General features: G+C 38.7%; 1 protein-coding gene across 2 annotated transcripts in view; it reads right to left on the bottom strand.

Moving 5' to 3' along the window:
- The window catches only part of hpn (hepsin), a 110978-nt gene extending 91814 nt beyond the window's left edge, over positions 1-19164 (bottom strand). For both annotated transcript variants that reach the window (XM_039773621.1, XM_039773622.1), the window contains exons 1-2: positions 19007-19164; positions 17572-17658 (exon numbers count right to left, since the gene is read on the bottom strand). In XM_039773621.1, coding sequence (XP_039629555.1) covers positions 17572-17587 — 16 coding nt within the window. In that variant the 5' untranslated portion in view covers positions 17588-17658; positions 19007-19164. The remainder of the gene's footprint in view (positions 1-17571; positions 17659-19006) is intronic.
- Between the last annotated feature and the right edge of the window lie 242 nt (positions 19165-19406).

The raw sequence follows: 19406 nt of genomic DNA, 5'->3' as shown, positions 1-19406 counted from the left end.
GTTATTGACCCTTATCCATAAATGCCATTTTTATAACATTTCCATGAATGGGAGGTTTTGCAGACCCTAATCTTGCAGACCATGTTAAACAGGTTAAATCTGCATATAAAGCAATACAATGACTTCAGAAATTTTTATTACCTCTGAAATGAAGTAAATGTGATGTAAATTTTCAATGGTTTACATGTTACCTTTGTAATAGTAATGCATGTTTAGTGTTCACCAAATCATATAAAATACAGTCATATTAGCACTAAACCAAGACGTTAGTTACACGTCTGATTCGCATCCAGAACAGTCACTCAGAATCTGCCTTAACTTCAACTTGTTTACAGGCCAGACACACAAGGGAACGCTCTGAATGTTCCAGGCAAACCGGAAGTTTGCACGGGGAGCAATCGGCCTTTATCTTTCTCTCCCTTGATCTTGATTCTTAGCTACATTTGCTGCATCTCCACGGGGCTTTTCCTCTTCATTTGAGTTGTATCGAAATCCGACAACTTCATTATTTCAGTCAGGGCTTCACTTGCATTGAATTTCTTTGCTGATCGTTGACTCATTGTTCATAAGCACATCAACTGGACTTGCTCCTCAACAAACTATACACCAGCAATGTCTCAGGCGGGAATAAGAAATTAGTAAATCTAAACCAAAGAAAACAAAAAATATAAATAAAAAATTCAAATATAAAATGAAGCAAAAACGCTCATACAAAAATAGTAACGTTTACATGAATTGAGGGGGTCTCGGAGACCCCCAACTACTTTGTGCTACTGTAGCACTTATTTGCACTAAGCTATTGAGAAACGGATTTCGGCACATTTTTCAAGACAACACAAAATGAAAAGTCAGAAAATTTCATGGCCGTCGTATTACTTAAAAGGGAAAGAATTTGAAAATCTGCGACTGGGGGTCTTGTATTAAGGTTAATATTACACTGTAAACTCCACACAATACAATCTATGCAGCCATGCATGTTCAGTTACGTTCAGGTTCACATGGGCAGCATGAGGTGATGGCAGCAACCAACCCTGGACAGAGAACCAGTTATTCTCAAAGCATACTCACACCTAACACACCATTTATTTATATGGGTCATGTTTAGAGAATGTCTTTAGCTTTATATATTCTGAGAAGAATCATAACAATGAAAGGAGCGAATCTATCAGTAAATTAAATTTGCCTCTTTAAGAGTTAGGTTCGTAATGCTGTAAGACAACTAAGTTTGTTAAATCATTGTAAAGAGAAGAGTAGAGGAACTAACATGAGAGAGTACTTCATTTTAATCATTCTTTGTCAAATAGAAATCTATCAGTTTACATATACAAATTTAATAAAGGCAATTTGCTTAGTGACACACACATCAATTATAAGAGAATCAAATAAGACTGGAGCTCAATTTTGACTGTATGGATATCAATACATTTTTTCTTTTATAATACCATAATTAAGTTCCTATATTTTCATTTTATTGCTGCAAGGTTTAAGTATTAGTTAATGTCTGACTGATTTTTAATGCACATTTATAAACAAATCAACTGGAAACCTCTGGCTGAAATCATTCAGGCATTGGTCATAGAAGGACTCAATGAGCCATGTTTTACGACCTATGAGTCATTGTTCATTCTAAAGTTTAAAGCAAGGTGTTTAGTTCTTAAATAAGCGAATGGGCCTACTTCATTAATCCATCCATTGATTCTTTGCGGTATGGTTCAGTGGTAGATTGCACATATCTTAATAGCATGGACACAAGACAGGAATTAGCATGAATTCGCACTGGATGGTACACCTGCTCTTTGTCAGGCACACTAACATATACATTAAAATGATCCATTCATTCAGTAGTAATACATTTCAATTTCTTTTTGTTTAATAGTTTGTTGAGTATTGGCTTAGAGCTCTTGCACACAATGGTAAATTAGTAAATCATTCACATACATAAACAAATATCTTAAACATTCAATAAGACTGCAATTTCAATGACTAAAAATAACAAACCATGGTAATATAAAGTCCATTGATATCTTAATCATGATAAGTCCAGTTGACAATGAAGAAGAGAAAAATAAAAGGTTCAATCAAAAGCATTACTGGAAAAAATAAATGCCTGGGGAGTCCATGGTTGATTATAACAAACAAAGTAATAGTCAAAGCCAGACACAATTCAGATGACCTGGGCCAATCTGCTGCCATTGGAATGCCACAGTATAGTGTGTACGGTACTGTACATGCCAGACAGAATACTAAGAAGCAGAATGAATCATTTGATTATTGAATCCTACAGTTCAGTCTCTTTTTATTGGCAATATCAGTAGTATATCAAGTCAACTGAATCCAGCATAGTGGCACAGTGGCCCTTGTCTGTCTTGACAGCATCAGGTATGAAGCCAAACTGAAAAGGTAAGCCAAAGCTTCAAACTAATCAACACTAGATAGAGTTCAGCTTGTCAATTTGAATTAAGTCTAAGGGCTCATTTATACTTTACGCTCAGAACACGTACGCACACGCATCATGGCTGCCATGCGTTCCCAACGTTCATCTGACGCGTCCTCTGAGCAGGTCCTCAGAAATTAACGCGACGCGTGCGCGAGTTGCAGTACCAGCAAAAAGTTGGGGGGCACAGTGTGATAAAAGTAGGAACGTGACATCAGAGTCTCTATCTACATGTGACAGAAAGCTGCTTTGAGGATCCTACGGGATCGGTGTGCATGCTTCAATGTTTGATAAATGGTTCGATGTGGTGAAGTAAAATGCCGACATACAGATGCATTTATGGTGCTTTTATATTCAAGCGTCTCATATTCCCGATTGTAATGGCATGATACATTTTAAAAGTCTCACATACTGTCTTTTGTGCCATCATTTTTTTTCTAGGGCTTCCTCCTGACCTCACAGCACTAGCAAACAGCAATAGATCACCACACAGAACACATTAAATGTATGATATTCCAACTCTCTGCACATTTAGACTCCTTAGATTTATACTTGATATCACTTTGATGATGAAATGCATTAAAGTATGTATGTTACATTTTACAGATAAATCGTTACTTTCTTTTAAATAATGAATACTGTTAATAATTACACACATGGAAGTGACACGGTGGCTGAGCAGTAGCACTGCTGTCATGCAAGGAGTCACGTTGCTGGTATTCCCTGCCTGGAGTTTGCATGTTTTCCTGCTGGGTTTCCACAGTATGCCACGGTTTGCTTTCAAAGATATAAAGATTTGGTGGCACTAAAATTACGCTAGTGTATGTGTGTGCTTGTATTCAACTTGCAATGAGCTGATGCCCCATCTAGGCATTGTTTCTGCCTCGTGTCCAATGTTTGCTGGAATGGACACATCCCTGGATTGATGGATTTAATCATTAAACATTGTCACAACCGGATGGAGGTGGTACCCAGCCGGGACGCCTGAGAAGACAGGAGGAGGGCTGGTTCTTCCTCCAGACCTTGAGGGGGCGACCGCCCTGGAGGCCTCGGGTAAAGAGCTGGGAAGCTCGACCCTGTAGGGACCCGGGGTTACCGCCAGGGGGACCCCAATAACAGGAAGACCCTAGACCTCAGCACCCGGAAGTGCTGGGGGGAAGAGAAAACAGGGACACCTGGAGTGCTTCCGGGTAGACAGCCGGCACTTCCGCCACACTGGGGCATGTCACTGGGAGATTGCCGGGAACACACCTGGAGCTCATCCGGGTGCTTATTTAAAGGGGCCGCCTCCCTGCAGAGGGGACAAAAGTCGGGTGGAAGATTGGACAAGGTCTGGAGAAGGCAGGAGGCAGCCTAAAGAAGACAAGAAGAGAGAGAAAAGGCATTGGATTGGCCTGGACGGAGGGGTATTGGGGATTAGTGAGCACAGAACTGTCAAAAGAAATGAAAAATAAACATGTGTTTGGTGACATGAGTGTGTCAGCCTGTCTGTGTCTGGGACGATGTTCACAACAACCTTTTCAGAGATATTGCAGTAAGGTGCCACCGGAATTTAATGGTTGTTCCAGGCAATTCACAACACAGAGAAGCCGAACCTGTTCTCATTGTCATAATATCTCGCACTGCCACTTGGTGGATTCTTCCAGATTTACGTAAAGTACGTGTACAAGTAGAAACAGTAAAACACTTGCATAGCAGGAGCATCCGCTGGAGCATGCGTCGCTTTGCATGAAGTATAAACCCGGCCTTATTGAATTGACAAGAAACCATCTCAGACAAAAGAAGACAACATGATAACAAGCAAAGTTCACAAAGAGAGCATTCCAAACTGGAACTTAAGAACGGCAGGTCTGCAACACTGCTTACTGTATGATCTATGAAATGTTTAAACTATTCCACAAATATCCGGACAAAGGGAAAGAAAGTGAGTTTGGTGTTAGGGAACTCTCTTAACACATTCCTTTTACTGACATGACCACTTCTTGTTGTCTCTATCACCGTAACACCCTTTCTGTGCTTAACTGATATTGAAGGAATCCTGCATTATTTAATTCAACAAAATCATGTCAATGTTTATTTTATAAGGTGGCAGCGGTTTTCCACACACCTGGCCAAGGAAAGCCCCTAAGATTTATTTTTAATGAGCTGAGCTCCTCAGTTTGGTTCTTAGCTTTCAGTGTAAATGCCACTTAGTGGATGACAGCAGATTGCCAGACAGAGAGAGACAGAAAGTTGTTAAACTGAGCTACTGACTCAAAGTAAAGCTCATTAGGCCTGTTATCTCTCCTGCTATATGATGGCACTCAGAACTGCAGTGGTTGTTTTTTTTTGCTTCCTAGCTTTAGTCCTGGGTTTCAAAGCCAGATTTTGCAACATTCTTCTCATGTCTGCACATTTTGTTTTCCATTATGTGATCCAGTTTCCCTCCTTCATGCTACAAACTTGTGATTCAAATGACCTGCTTTGAATTAGTGTGGTTGTGCCCTTACAAGGAGTCAGTTCCTGCTTTGCACTAGAATCTTCTGGTTCATGACCAACAATTGAACAGATAAATGTGATCTAATAAAACATGGCGGTTTCATTTTGTACCGGCAAATTTACAGCTGTGTATCCCTTAATTTTAAAGGCATACTCCATTCAAAGATAACTTTTTTTTATATGTTACTAATGCTATGTAGTTTGAAGTGATGGCCAAGGAAAGTTTGTAATTCCAAGTTTTCATTCAGAACGGATGTATAGTTTCTGGTATATTAGAATAGGGATCTGTGGTGACCAATATCAAATCGTAAATGAGTAAAATCTTATCCACTCCTATGTCCACAATGTCCAAATTCATGTATTTGTACTAATTATTGCTAAATAAGCTGCTTCCAGAAAGACTCTTGTGAAACAAATGGAATGCTCTCCGTCATGAATAAACATTTACAATGAAGTCCCACCTCTGTGTCTCATTCACTGGTCAGAAGTTTAACCCAGTAACAACTTACTTATCAGCTAGTATTCCACTTCACAAGAGATCAACAAAAACTGTGCACTGAGAAACAAAAGACTAAAAGTCAAAGAAAATTGAACGACAACATTATAAGGAATAGAATACAAGGAGTAGATTTATAAATATCCGAGATGCTTCAGCAATCACAAAGTCAATTTCACTTGTGCAGTTTCACAGACTAACAATAAATAATTCCAGGTTATTCGAGTTGTGGCTCGCCGCTATAAATATAAATGTAATAACGGGAAGCAGGTTTGCAATTCAAATGCTTGCTTGCATCGGGACACATTCCATTTCCATTCACAGAAGCTTTTTCCGGAGGTGGTCTTTTAATAATATTTTAGTAAAAAAAAAATGTGTTAGGAACGATATGAGAATACAACAGGACCACATGACATTTGGATTTTGTAAAACAAGTAACGTAGACTTTTCATGGATGTTTTTCATATTCTTTAATTTTGTCAAGTGTTGGTTACGGTAGACACGTATTATATTAGAAACTTTTTTATCTCCATTATGCTTGAAAACGTGAGATTAAAAACTGTCTTGATAATTTGATAGATAGATAGATAGATAGATAGATAGATAGATAGATAGATAGATAGATAGATAGATAGATAGATAGATAGATAGATAGATAGATCTGTTTCAATGAGCCATGGCACTAGTAAACTGCAGGTTCATGGCAAAACACATAATTGTACAGCACAGAAATTGCTCTTTTTGTCATAGTCAAAGTCAAATTTATTTATAAAAGCACATTTAAAAACAACAGAAGTTGTACCAAAATGCTGCCCAAAGGAACATATAAGACTACCATAAAGCAAACAATAATGTCAAACAGTTTGCTAATGACTGATTTCCATCCTCTCTCTCCCGACGATGTTACCCACAGTGAAATGCGGAAAAGAAAAGGTGGGTTTTACCTGAGTCTTAAAAACCTCAGTAGAAGGAGGAGATCTGATGTGGAGTGGGAGAACGTTCAAAACCCTAGGAGTAACAACTGAAGAACCCCTGTCACACCTAGACTTTTTGTGTTTATTTATTGTTTAATTCAAGATAACTGCGAACCAGTCTTTATTATAGAATAGACACACTAAAAAGAGATGGAAATAAAAACATTGGAGCGCAAAATACTTTCGTTCTAATTTGTTTTGCAGATGTTAGGCAGACATCCATCCATCCATCCATCCATCCATTATCCAACCCGCTATATCCTAACCGGGTAGGGCGCCAGACCACCACAGGTTAGGCAGACGTACCAACCTTAATGTTCCAGTGCTGTTTTTTCCACTGTTTACCATGGTACATGCCATTTTTCAAACACCTAACACTATCAACAGTTCTTAATGCAACTCCAGCATAAGAATCTGTTAACTGGTGACACTTATTAGATTTTGCAGGTATAGAGAAGCAGACATAAAAATAACACTAAGAGCCATGCAGTGTCCCAGTCTGCTACTAAATCTGCTCCCCTGTTAAGCCCAAACCTCGTACAGGGAATGAAAGTCATTGTCCAGGATGAAATTCTTTGTCCAGGTAATATTTATTCTACCACAAACCACATGGAATGAGTTACATATTAAAAAAATATTATTTTTGAGTGGAGTATTTCGTTTAGAAGTGGACAGCACTCATTTCAATACTAACACATAATTCCTTAAACAAAAAGAGCTAACCAAATTGACAGTCCTTGAACAGTAAAGCCGGGCTTTTAACAGTTAGTTTCAAGGCAAGGACAGATGGATGGATGGATGGATGGATGGATGGATGGATGGATGGATATACAATCATAATAAATCAGCTTGTTAATTCTGTAACACTACTGACATTGTAGCATAACAGCTTCAGCACTGGACTTCAAACATCAAAGATGCTAGTTCAGTCTCTTCCTTTAACTCAGCAGGGGACATTTAGTGTGTCACTTCACCTGTTGGTGTCCCTACTTTGAAAATACACATGCACAAAACTGTTATGCATGCTGACTTGTAAGACATCCTGGGCAATGTCATCTACTATTGTCAGTGTCATCTATTTATACCAAGCCCCCTTACACCTGAGCGGGTCGTGGATTGCTGAAACCTATCGCAGCAAGCATAGGGTGCAAGGCAGGAACATATTCTGGACAGGATGCCAGCCCATCAGACATACATACACATGACACACTATGGTCAATGTAGCATCGCCAATTCACCTAACCTGCATGTTTTTCTGGATGAAACCTTCATAGACACTTGGAGAACATGCAAAGTTAACGTAATATACACATACTCATTTTATTGTATACTGACAGTTGAAGTATACAGTAACAAAATATATATAGTTTATTTGGGTTAATATGTGGGTTTAATTACAATAAACATATTAAGAAAATTGCACTGAAGGTCATAAAGCACACACTGCATCATTATGATTTTATTCATCCATCCATCCATCCATTATCCAACCTGCTATATCCTAGCTACAGGGTCACGGGGGTCTGCTGGACCCAATCCCAGCCAACACAGGGCGCAAGGCAGGAAACAAACCCCGGGCAGGGTGCCAGCCCATTGCAGATTTTTATTCAATCTAAAAATCCTTTTGGAAATGTACACAAACAAATTTTATAATTTATTTTACTGTATAATCAGTAAAATTTGACTTATTTTTTAAGGAAACAAACCCCGGGCAGGGCACCCGCCCACCGCAGGGCGCACAGACACACACACCAAGCGCACACTAGGGACAATTTAGAATCGCCAATGCACCTAACCTGCATGTCTTTGGACTATGGGAGGGAACCGGTGTACCCGGAGGAAACCCAAGCAGGCAACATGCAAACTCCATGCAGGGAGGACCCGGGAAGCGAGCCCGGGTCCCCTAACTGTGAGGCAGCAGCGCTACCCACTGCGCCACCCTTCTTTAAACAAATTAATACAAAAAAGAAACAAAGTGTTCATAAAGCATTCAACTCAGTTGATTGAGCTGCCCTGTGGGACATAATGAGACTCCACGGGATCCACCCAAAGTTGCTGGATATCATGGCTGTCCTGTACACTGGTACTGTGAGTGCTGTGCAGGATGGAGGCAGAATCTTTGTGTTTTTCCCAGTTAATTCTGGAGGATTCGTCAGGGGTGAGTTTTTGCTCCTACTCTGTTCAATGCTTGTATGGACTGGGTATTCGGCAAGGTTGCATGCAGATGATGCTGTGATGTTCGCAGAGTCAATGGAGGCTCTGATCGAGGCTCATGAGAGACTGAGAGAGGAGTCTGAGTGTCTGGGGTTGTGAGTGTCCTGATAAAAACCAAGATCCAGGCCTTTAATGACCTCTTAGGCAGAGCCATCAGCGGTGTGTCTGTCTGAGGAGGGAGTGTCGACCTTATCGAGAGGTTTACTTACCTCGGCAGTGATGTTCATGTCTCTGGTGACTCTTCCTATGAAGTCAGTAGATGGATTGGGAGAGCATGGGGGGTCATGAGGTCGCTGGAAAGGCGTGTATGGCTCTCCCGATATCTATGCACAAGGACGAAGGTCCAGGTCTTTAGAGTCCTGGTGCTTTCTGTTTTGCTATAGGGTTGCGAGACATGGACACTATCCAGTGACCTGAGATGAAGACTGGACTCCTTTGGCACTGTGGTTGCTCATGGAGTCTCGAATGATGCACATTACCTGCATTGTAAGGGAGTGTCAGTTACGGCACTACGGTGATCCAGTTCACAGGAGGACCCATTGTTGAGGACCCACATGGCTGGACCAGGCCAAGGGGATGCCCACGTAACACCTGGCTGTGGCAGATAGTCATTTCTGCAAGGTGGGGCTGGGAGGTTGCCAACTGGGATACCGAGGTGTTAGGTTGTGTGGCGGGTGCGGCAGTGCGCTGTACCTGTGCATGCTCCCCAACCTGACCAGATCTGACTTTAGTTGGAATGCTCTATCCAAAAGATATTTTTTTTTATACTTTACTTACCAAATATGGTTTGTGATGATGGCAATGATGGAAAAACTTTAGTATCATGTTTTCATACAGAAAAGAGATAAAGCTCTGATATGTAAGGTGTTGGAGAACAACACTGACTGCAGCAAACAGTATTAAAAATATCCATAAAAACAACTGATGTTTCTTGTGTCGCGTAACCTACATGTCAAATCATCAAGAAATATGCTGAAAATGTCTCAAATTATTGCTAGTTTTACTAAAATAATGTTAAATATACCACTATTGGAAAATCACTCAAACACCTTTGAGCATCAAAAATTCAAAACAGTAAATGAATCTAAACCTGGCATCTGAACTGGCCCAGCAAGTCATAAGTAAACTTTAAAAATGCCAAATACTAATGTTAATTTTCACTTTAAAGTTTATAATGGTGACATGCCCCACACTTATGCCTTCCATCTACTCAGAAGGTGGTGCACTCAGAAATAGCAAATATGTTTTATTTAGTGTCATCAAGTGCACTTAACACAGATCACTTTAACATAACGTATGAAATACAGTATTTTATATATAGAAGGATATAATATACAAATATAGAACAAAAGATACATGCAGCATAAACTTTTATTTTGAAACAATAATAATAATCCTAAAATGTACAATTGAATGACGGCCTGAAAGGATTTATTCTTCTTCATGGTCTTTCAGGCATACAAAGAAAAGGGAAATACCTTTTTATAGTTGTTTCATCTTTATTTTACTTTATCATATTTTCATCTAGGGTGGCGCAGTGGTAGCGCTTCTGCCTCGCAGTTAGGAGACCTGGGTTCACTTCCCGGGTCCTCCCTGTGTGGAGTTTGCATGTTCTCCCCATGTCTGCGTGGGTTTCCTCCAGGCGCTCTAGTTTCCTCCCACAGTCCAAAGACGTGCTGGTTAGGTGGATTGGCGATTCTAAATTGGCCCTATGTGTGTGTGTCCTGCGGTGGGTTGGCACCCTGCCCAGGATTGGTTCCTGTGTTGGCTGGGATTGGTTCTAGCAGACCCCCGTGACCCTGTGTTCAGATTCAGCGGGTTGGAAAATGGATGGATGGATATTTTCATCTAGGGTATTACTACAGATTATAATGCATGTCCGAAAATACATGGAAGGCTATCTGAAACTTGAAGTTAAGCAAGAACTTAAGGTTATGTCATCCTGTACACATTTAAAAGCACTCGTGATTAATCATTAATTTAGCTCTGCTCTCTGAAATTACAATATATGCTGGTGTAAGCAGGTCAGATAACAACAATGGAGTTCCTTTAAGTAGAGGAGCTTGCTTAAGAGAAAGTTTCTGAATTATTTTGTGTTTGGAAATGTGTTCTTTTTATGACACTGTAAGTGACAGCAATCGTAACAGTTTTTGGATTTTTATTTATGGTGTTATTACAATTATAAGCCACTCTTAGCATTTTTGTACATGCCCGCAATAAACGGGATTGTGATTATACAACAAAGCACCTCCTAGCCTATGCTGAATACATTTTTTAATCTGCACTGGAAATCTGTTAAACAACATCAGAAACAAGATGGAATGCCAAATGTTAAGCACAGATTCTATATTCATATCAAATGATTTATGCTCATCTGCCATTTTCAAACAATAGTTTCACAATGGGCACCAAATCCAAGTATACTAATATGCAGAATTACAACACTTATAACAATGCCTGTTAGTGATAGAGTAAAACTTACTGTATAGCCTGGAAACTCTACATTGACTCTGCACAAATGAATTTGAATACATGCATCACTACTTACTCTCTGGTGCCATTTAACATAAGCGCTCAGTTAAATGGCATCTTAAATTACCCTTCTGTTTTTATTTCTGTTTGCTTTCATATAACTGTGTGTGCCAAGGTTAGTGATCTCCTTGTATTTTCTGGAGTGATGTTGATGAGTTCCAGGTTCACATCATGTGCCCAGTTCATTGTCTCTTTGGAGTTTAGATATTCTTATTTTATGTAATAATATAGTAAATTCTCAAATTTGCTCAGTCTAATACAATATTGTAGGAGTTGAAGCCAATCCTTGCAGCATGTGTTACAATGCAGGAATTAACTCTTAATGTCTGCCAATCCATAACAGAGTCCAAATACTCTAAAATCCACCCTTTTACTGATCCAGCTTGACTCAATATTGACCCAGAACCTGTACCATCACCATTTTATGTATGGCAGAAACAACCCTTAGTTAGTTGCCAGCCTACAAAAAGAGTGCATTTATTCACATGCATAGCAATGGTTGGTGAATTTAGCGCTACAAAATAACCTTGCTTGGGAAAATTTAGACATTGGGAGAAAACTGGAGAAACCAAAGAAAAACTGGGAGTGCCTACAAATAGGCTGGAATTTGGTCTACTGCAGCTATGAGCTCCATATTATATTATTTTATATCCCGGTCTAAGCATTGTTCATGCCTTGTGCCATGTGCTTGTTGGGATAGGTCCCAGCTCCCCTGTAACCAGGTTTAGAAAATGGATGGATGGGTGGATATTAGATTAGATTAGATTAGATTAGATTAGATTAGATTAGATTAGATTAGATTAGATTAGATTAGATTAGATTAAGGGCGGCATGGTAGCGCAGTGGGTAGCGCTGCTGTCTCGCAGTTAGGAGACTGGGGTTCACTTCCCGGGTCCTCCCTGCGTGGAGTTTGCATGTTCTCCCCGTGTCTGCGTGGGTTTGCTCCGGTTTCCTCCCACAGTCCAAAGACATGCAGGTTAGGTGCATTGGCGATTCTAAATTGTCCCTAGTATGTGCTTGGTGTGTGTGTGCGTGCCATGTGGTGGACTTGTGCCCTGTGTTGGCTGGGATTGGCTCCAGCAGACCCCCGTGACCCTGTAGTTAGGATATAGTGGGTTTGATAATGGATGGATAGATTAGATTACATTAGATTATATCATTTTCCAATTCATGGTTGCATGCAGCCAGAAGAAACACTGTGCAGACACAGCGAGAATGTATGATAATGACAGGTCATGGGATTCAGGACACTGAATCCATGTGATGGAAGCACTGCTGCCCGATGTTTCATTCTATTCTGTTGCTCCGGTTCCCTAAAGTGGGTTAAAATGGATTGACAATGAATATATCTCTCAATCATATAAAATAATCCTGAGACGAGATGAGATTAACCCTACGATGAGATGAGACTTTTTGAAAGAGTTTTTTTCCCACGAGACGGAGACTTTTGCCATGAGATTTTTTCAAGTCACGCCCTACTCACAACCATTTTCAAACAAGACCATGGCCATCTCACGTCTCAGTCGTGTGAATGCTTTTGTCTGACACCCTTCCTGCGCTATACCTAGCAGGTCCAATCGGGGTCAGAAATAAAAGACAAAGAGTAAAAGACAAAGTTGAACGTCGGAAAGAGCTTGAAAAACATTGAATACACAGATGCGATACACATGCACAGCAGGTTAGAGATTATGAAAGTAGTGGAATTCGAAAAGCTCAAAAAAAATATTGGCATGACACATGTAGAGCAAGTTATAGATTATGTAGATTATGTAGATTGTCAAAAAACTGATAGTAAAGATCGCATTAGTGCTAACAAACAGAAATTATTACTTGGTGAAATAACAGAACAACAAAAGGGGATTGAATTTATGGACATAGGAGATATGTCAGAAGTATGTAGATATTGTTCGTCTTTAAACTTTAAATTGGACACTTGAAGATCATGAAATTCATGTTGCCATCAGGGAAAAGTACTGTTTCTTCCCAATGAAGTATCTGCGAGAATTTAAAGATTTGTTGTCTGGTGAAAGTGAAATCCAAAAACACTACAGGCAAAATATCCAAATCTACAATAATCTGTTCGTGTACACATCATTCAATGCTCAAAACGTAGATTTACACAATTCTGGACCATAGGCTATGAGAATTTGTGGCCCCACAACAATTAAAGCTACGACAAGTTTAATTTCGAAAAAAAAACACAATTCAGTCAGGTGTATATTTATGATCACAGAGAAGTGATGCAAAATAGAATCGAAAGCGTTAATGATCGGACATATTAGAAAGAAAAAAGCCAATAAAGGATACAAACCCATACATCCAAAAGTATCGCACTTTACATGAAATTTATCTACAAAACACGGACAAGGAAGTTTTCTTGAATTTCTATATGCATCCGAAAGATCGAGGTCACATTTATAATAAACCAACGTGCGACGAGTTGTTAGCGATAATAGTTTCGAAAGACACAGACATCAAAGACATACTTGATATTCATGTTTATCCAAAAACAAACCAACCCAGGGGTTGGCGAATGAAGCAAGCAGGGGGCGGAGCCCCTTAATAGATAATATACTATAGATGGGGTGCAGAAAATGTACAGATGGATATACTATATTATTGTCTACTTACTGTCGAGAGCTATATAACAATAAATTAAATTATCATTACATACGTGAGTGAAACTAAATACACTGTCCTTTAAGGGCAAACAACTTTTAAGAATGAATGATGACAATGTGACATGATTAAACATACTCATCTGTCTGTGAAAAGATATTCAAGCAATGAAAGGGTCTGCCTTACTAACCAATGTTTAGTGTGATATAAATTAATGTACAGCTAGGTCCATAAGTATTTGGACATTGATGCAATTTATGTAAATTTCTCTCTGTATACCACCACAATAGATTTGAAATTAAGCAATCAAGATGTGAAAGAAGTATAAACTTTCTGCTTTAATTTAAGAGTTTTAACAAAGGTATTGCATTAAGCTTTCAGAAATGACAGTCATTTTCCGAGTCCCTTATTTAAAGAAGCACAAAAGAAATTGGACAAAGTAATATAATATAAAATAATATGTATTGTTTTAATACTTGGATGAAAACCCTTTGCAGTCAATGACTGCCTGAAGCGTGGAACCCATGGGCATCACCAAATGCCATAATTCCTCCCTTGAGATACTTTGCCAGGCCTTTATTGCTGCCGCCGTCAGTTACTGCTTGTTTGTTGGTTTTTTGCCTTCAGTTTTGTCTTCGGTAACTGAAAATCATGCTCTTTTGGGTTGAGATCAGGTGATTGACTTGGCCATTGAGAATGTCTTTACCTTGAGAAACACCTGGGTTGATTTTGCAGTAATTTTGGGTCATTAGCCATTTGCACTGTAAAGCTTCTTCCAATCAGTTTTGGAGCATTTGGCTGAATTTGAGCAGAGAGACCCATACACTTTAGAATTCATCCTGGTACTTCTGTCAGCAGTCACATCATTAATAAACACCAGTGACTCAGTTCCACTGGCAGCTATACGTGCCCATGCCATAACACAGCCTCCACTATGTTTAATAGACAATGTGGTATGCCTTGGATCATGAGTTGTCCCTTCCTTTCTCACACATTTCTTTTGTTATTATTCTGGTACTAGCTGATCTTCGTTTCATTTATCCAAAGAACTTTATTGCAGATCTGGGCAGGCTTTTAAAGATGTTTTCTGGCAAAGTCTAATCTGTCTTCCCTGTTCTTCAGTGTTACCAGTGGTTTCCATCTAAGGGTAAGCCCTCTGTATTTACATTCATGAAGGCATCTCCTGATGGTAGACTTTGACAGTGAAATGCCTACCTCCTCAAGAGTGCTCATGAACTGACTAGGTGTTGTGAAGAGGATTTTCTTCACTAAGGAAATACTTCTGCAAATCATCCATTTTAGTTGTCTTCTGTGGTCTCCCAGGCCTTTTGGTGTTGCTAAGCTCAACAGTCATTCCTTCTTTTTAAAGAATGTAACAAATTGTTGATGTGGGTGCACCTAAAGTTGTAGCTATCTTCCTGATAGGTTATTTTGTTTTTTCAGCCTAATGATGGCCTCCTTCACTTGCATTGACACGTCTTTGGACCTCATGTTGAGTTCTAGTGAACAGCTACTGAATTTTGGAATCAACTCCCAACCGTTTATCTACTTAATTTGTCATGGAATAACTGACCATGAAACTGCTTGTCAGTCACATGTCCAATTACTTTTACACTTCTAGATGGCTGTAATTTCTAAAGCTTAATGAAATGTCTTTGTTAAAGCCTATAAATTAAAGCTGAAAATCTATACTTCCATCACATTTTGATTGGTTAATTTCAGATCCATTGTGGTGATAAACAGAGGGAAAATGACAAAAATTGTACCAATGCTCAAAACTTATCGAACTAACTGTACATCTAATACCGTTATAAAGGGTTTTTCTATTTTTATTATTTTTAATTGTTTTCCAAATAGCTTTAATATTAAGAAAAATATAAAAAAAATCACAATATTAATTTTAGTATTAATCTCAATCACAATGTTTTTATCAGGATTCATGTTTTTTTTCCTTTAACTGCACACTTAGTGTACTCCAAAACATAATCAACACATACAATTAATGTTTCACACACATTTCACAACATTAAAGACTTCACATTGCAAATACACCAAGTACTTAAGTAGGCAGCACGCTGACAGAACTCGGCCTAGTCCAGGGGTGTCATACTAGTCCTGGAGGGCCGCAGTGGCTGCAGGTTTTCATTCTAACCATCTTCTTAATTAGTGACCAGTTTTTGATGCTAATTAACTTCTTTAGCGTTAGCTTTAATTAGCTTGACTCAGCCCCTTAGTTGTTTTTTCCTTAATTAGCAGCCGGACAGCAATGAGACACAAAACAAGCAGGACATGACCAGCTCACCTGTACCCATCAAACAAAATCTGAAAATAAAGATGAAGGTCTCCGTAAGGTTGATCCCTCAGGTTACCAAAACATTTTAGGAGTTCTTAGAAAAAAACAGAATATCGACAGTTTTGGAAATGTCTGCTGTGGCAAAAAGAGAGCAGCAACAAGCCATGGAATTGAATAACGGGTTTAATTAACAGCAAGCATCAGCTTCTCATTAAAGAACCGGTTGGAGTTTGAAGCCCCAGTTTAGCTGGTCATCTGTTGGCTCGTTTCATCTCTCATTTCTGTTTGGCTGTCATTTAATGAAGAAAAGAATCAATTCAGAAGACTTAGTCCTTAAAAACAGGGCTACTAAAATAGAGGGAAAAGAAGTTAATTAGCAGTGAAAATGGGACACTGATTAGGAAAAGGGTTAGAAAGAAAACCTGCACCCACTGCGGCCCTCCAGGCCTGGAGTTTGACACCTGTGGCCTAGTCACTTAATGAAAAGAATACAAATTCTCATTGTAGTTCTTAAGGTTTTTGCAATTTCCCTTTGACACCCTAAATAGTTGGTGTTTGGCTAAGCAGGCATTGAAAATTGCCTCTCAGTGCAGTGCAGAGTGTGGCTAATGACCGACTGGTATCCATCACATTTAGGGTTGGCTCCTGCCTTGCAATCAGTGTCACCAGGTTAGGCTATGGATCAGTGATCACTTGTAACGGAGACTGCAGATTGAGAAAAGGCCATGAACTATTTTCAAAGCACTCTAAAAGCTTCTATAATGAAAATGTAGTTTGTACCCCTCTTGACCAAGATGGGGAAGGGAGATACAATCTGCAGCAACAACCTGGAATGCACCTCTGCTGTAATTTCTTCTGAAGCCACCGCACCACTGCTGCCTGATAAGATAATGCTTTCCTCTCTCCCTCTCCCTTTTTTTAAAATCATTAATTTGGCATGCAATTAACCATGAAGGTATTCCACTGTTGTAAAGTTCACCCTTTTCATACCTTGTACAGCCTTTAACACATTTAATCTTAAAAACCTGTTTAGTTATAATGTAAGAAAGTAAAACTCCCATCTCAAGGCTCATGAGGTTACAATGTGAAAGAGGCTTATGGCAGCTGACCTGAGCAAGACAAGGTAACCACTGTCTTATAAGCAATCACCCACTTCTCGGGCACCATTCTTTTGACACAAATATCTGACTGTGCGCACACAGAAAAGTCAGTTTTGAAAAAAGTAACGTCAAACAGAACTCAACTTTCCTTTTATTCAGAATATTTGTCATCATACAAGACACTATGGAAATGGCCTTCCTTGCTTCCTTCCATTTGTCATTTAATGACCAGCTTCGGAAAATCACATAAATGCATTAATTTTCATTAACTTGCACCATTTTAAAAGCATACATCACAGTGTCCTAATTACGGTCTACACTTGCCCAGTCACTTAAATACATTTTACTTTCCATTTCCAACTTTTGTCAAAATTTAACCACAATAGGCTGATCAGATGATGCACAAAAAAAAAAAATCTTCATCCACTCACCTTGCTTCTCTGGCATGTCTCAAAAGTTAATAATCCACCAAAAAGACTGGACTTGGTATCCTTGGTTTGTGTTTTTTTCTCCTTTTCCTGTTTAAAATGAAGTTAATTTCATGAAAAGTTGCACGTAAATGAATATTCAGAAATTTAGAAGATTTTTTTTTTTCATTTTTTTAAATAGTAAATGAGATAATTATGTTTAAAAAATCAGGAAAGGTATATATTTCAGGGATGAAGAATTCAAACAATACAACTATGGAAAGTTTAATATAAAGAAATAATCGGGGTGGAGATTGATTTGTTTCTAACTTTTTTTTGTAAAACTTGATTTATTTGTATGGAATATTATTTGATTTTACTAAAATCAATAAAATAAAAAAATAAAGAAGTAACATAGAGTTTGTGATTCTATTACAAAGCAGTATCATATGCATACGAATTTAGCATTACCAAACGATTTATTGTTGTGTAAGGTGACCCTTATATTACTATACTTTAAATTAACATTTTAATGTATGTCGTAACCTTTATGGCCACTATCTATCTATCTATCTATCTATCTATCTATCTATCTATCTATCTATCTATCTATCTATCTATCATATAACTTATTTCACAATTATCTGTGTATGTTTTACACAAAAAACAAGTTATTCAACTCTCCATCTTTACACGTGTGGTACTGCAAGTATTGAAAATCATCCTAAGTGACATTTTCATTTTGCTTCACGACAAATTCAATCTTAAAAATAAAGGCGATTGCGCGATTCTTCAAATCGATGCCATATATGAATCATTTTTGGCTTCCAATAAAAGCATCCATATGAAGGGTCAAGAAAAACCTTTTGTTTAGATCCGTAACAGGCTCCATAAATAACCACGAATAGGTGATAACAGATTTGTGAAATGTGTATTGCTTCCTGATTTTAAAAGGACTCATACAATAATAAAAGCTAAATTCGTATTTTCTTGAACTGATTTATCCTGCTGGTAGCCAACTGTACTCTAAATATTTTTCTGTAGGAACTTTTTCAAGGCCCGATGAACTAATTTCATATGCAAAGAACCCTTCCCAGAACGAGATGGCTCTTTGTCAAACAATGGATCTACGTTAAATCACAGAGCCCAGTAAAGTGCCACTTTAGTACAATGAATTTAAGAGCGTTTTCTGGCAAGATTTACAGCATTTAAGTATTTTTTTTTCCTTTAGCGCACACTGCGCGCTATTTGGTTCCTACACGTTTGCCACAATTATGAACATAAGGATATATAGGAATAAACGTAAATATGACAATAATTAGACACATTCAGTTGATGTATGCATTTTTTATAAATCATGTTTCTTCTCCTCGTGATCTCCACATTCTTTCTGAAATCTGTCAAATAGCAATTACAGAGGCAAACACCTGTAGCGCAGCGCAATAACACCTGTCTTTACCTTATTTTAGTGTTTCCAGAGACGAATCAACATCAAAAATACTCTGAAATGTTATAATATCCAGTTGGAGTATTAAAGGAAGTTCGCGTCCGACCTGCAGAAAGAGACACACAGGTACTTCGAAACCATTAAACGAGTTGATGTGTATTTGAGCTCTAGTCTCGGCGCGCAGCAAGAGAAAGAATGTCTAGGTAACCGAGGGGATGTGGCACGGGGGGGCGGAGGGGAACTGCGCGAAACTCAGTCTATCAAAAATCCGGTATTAACGTGCTTTTCTCCCCCTTTTGCTCACCATTGATTTTACAAAGATATTATTAAAACTTCAAAAGAGCGGCAGAGTTACAGGTTCGGAGAAAAACAGAATCTATTCTGAGAAATCGGCTACAGTCCCCCCTACCCA

The sequence above is a fragment of the Polypterus senegalus genome, chromosome 12, assembly GCF_016835505.1.
Source record: "Polypterus senegalus isolate Bchr_013 chromosome 12, ASM1683550v1, whole genome shotgun sequence".
Taxonomy (NCBI): domain Eukaryota; kingdom Metazoa; phylum Chordata; class Cladistia; order Polypteriformes; family Polypteridae; genus Polypterus; species Polypterus senegalus.
This window is presented reverse-complemented; position numbering and strand designations above follow the sequence as displayed.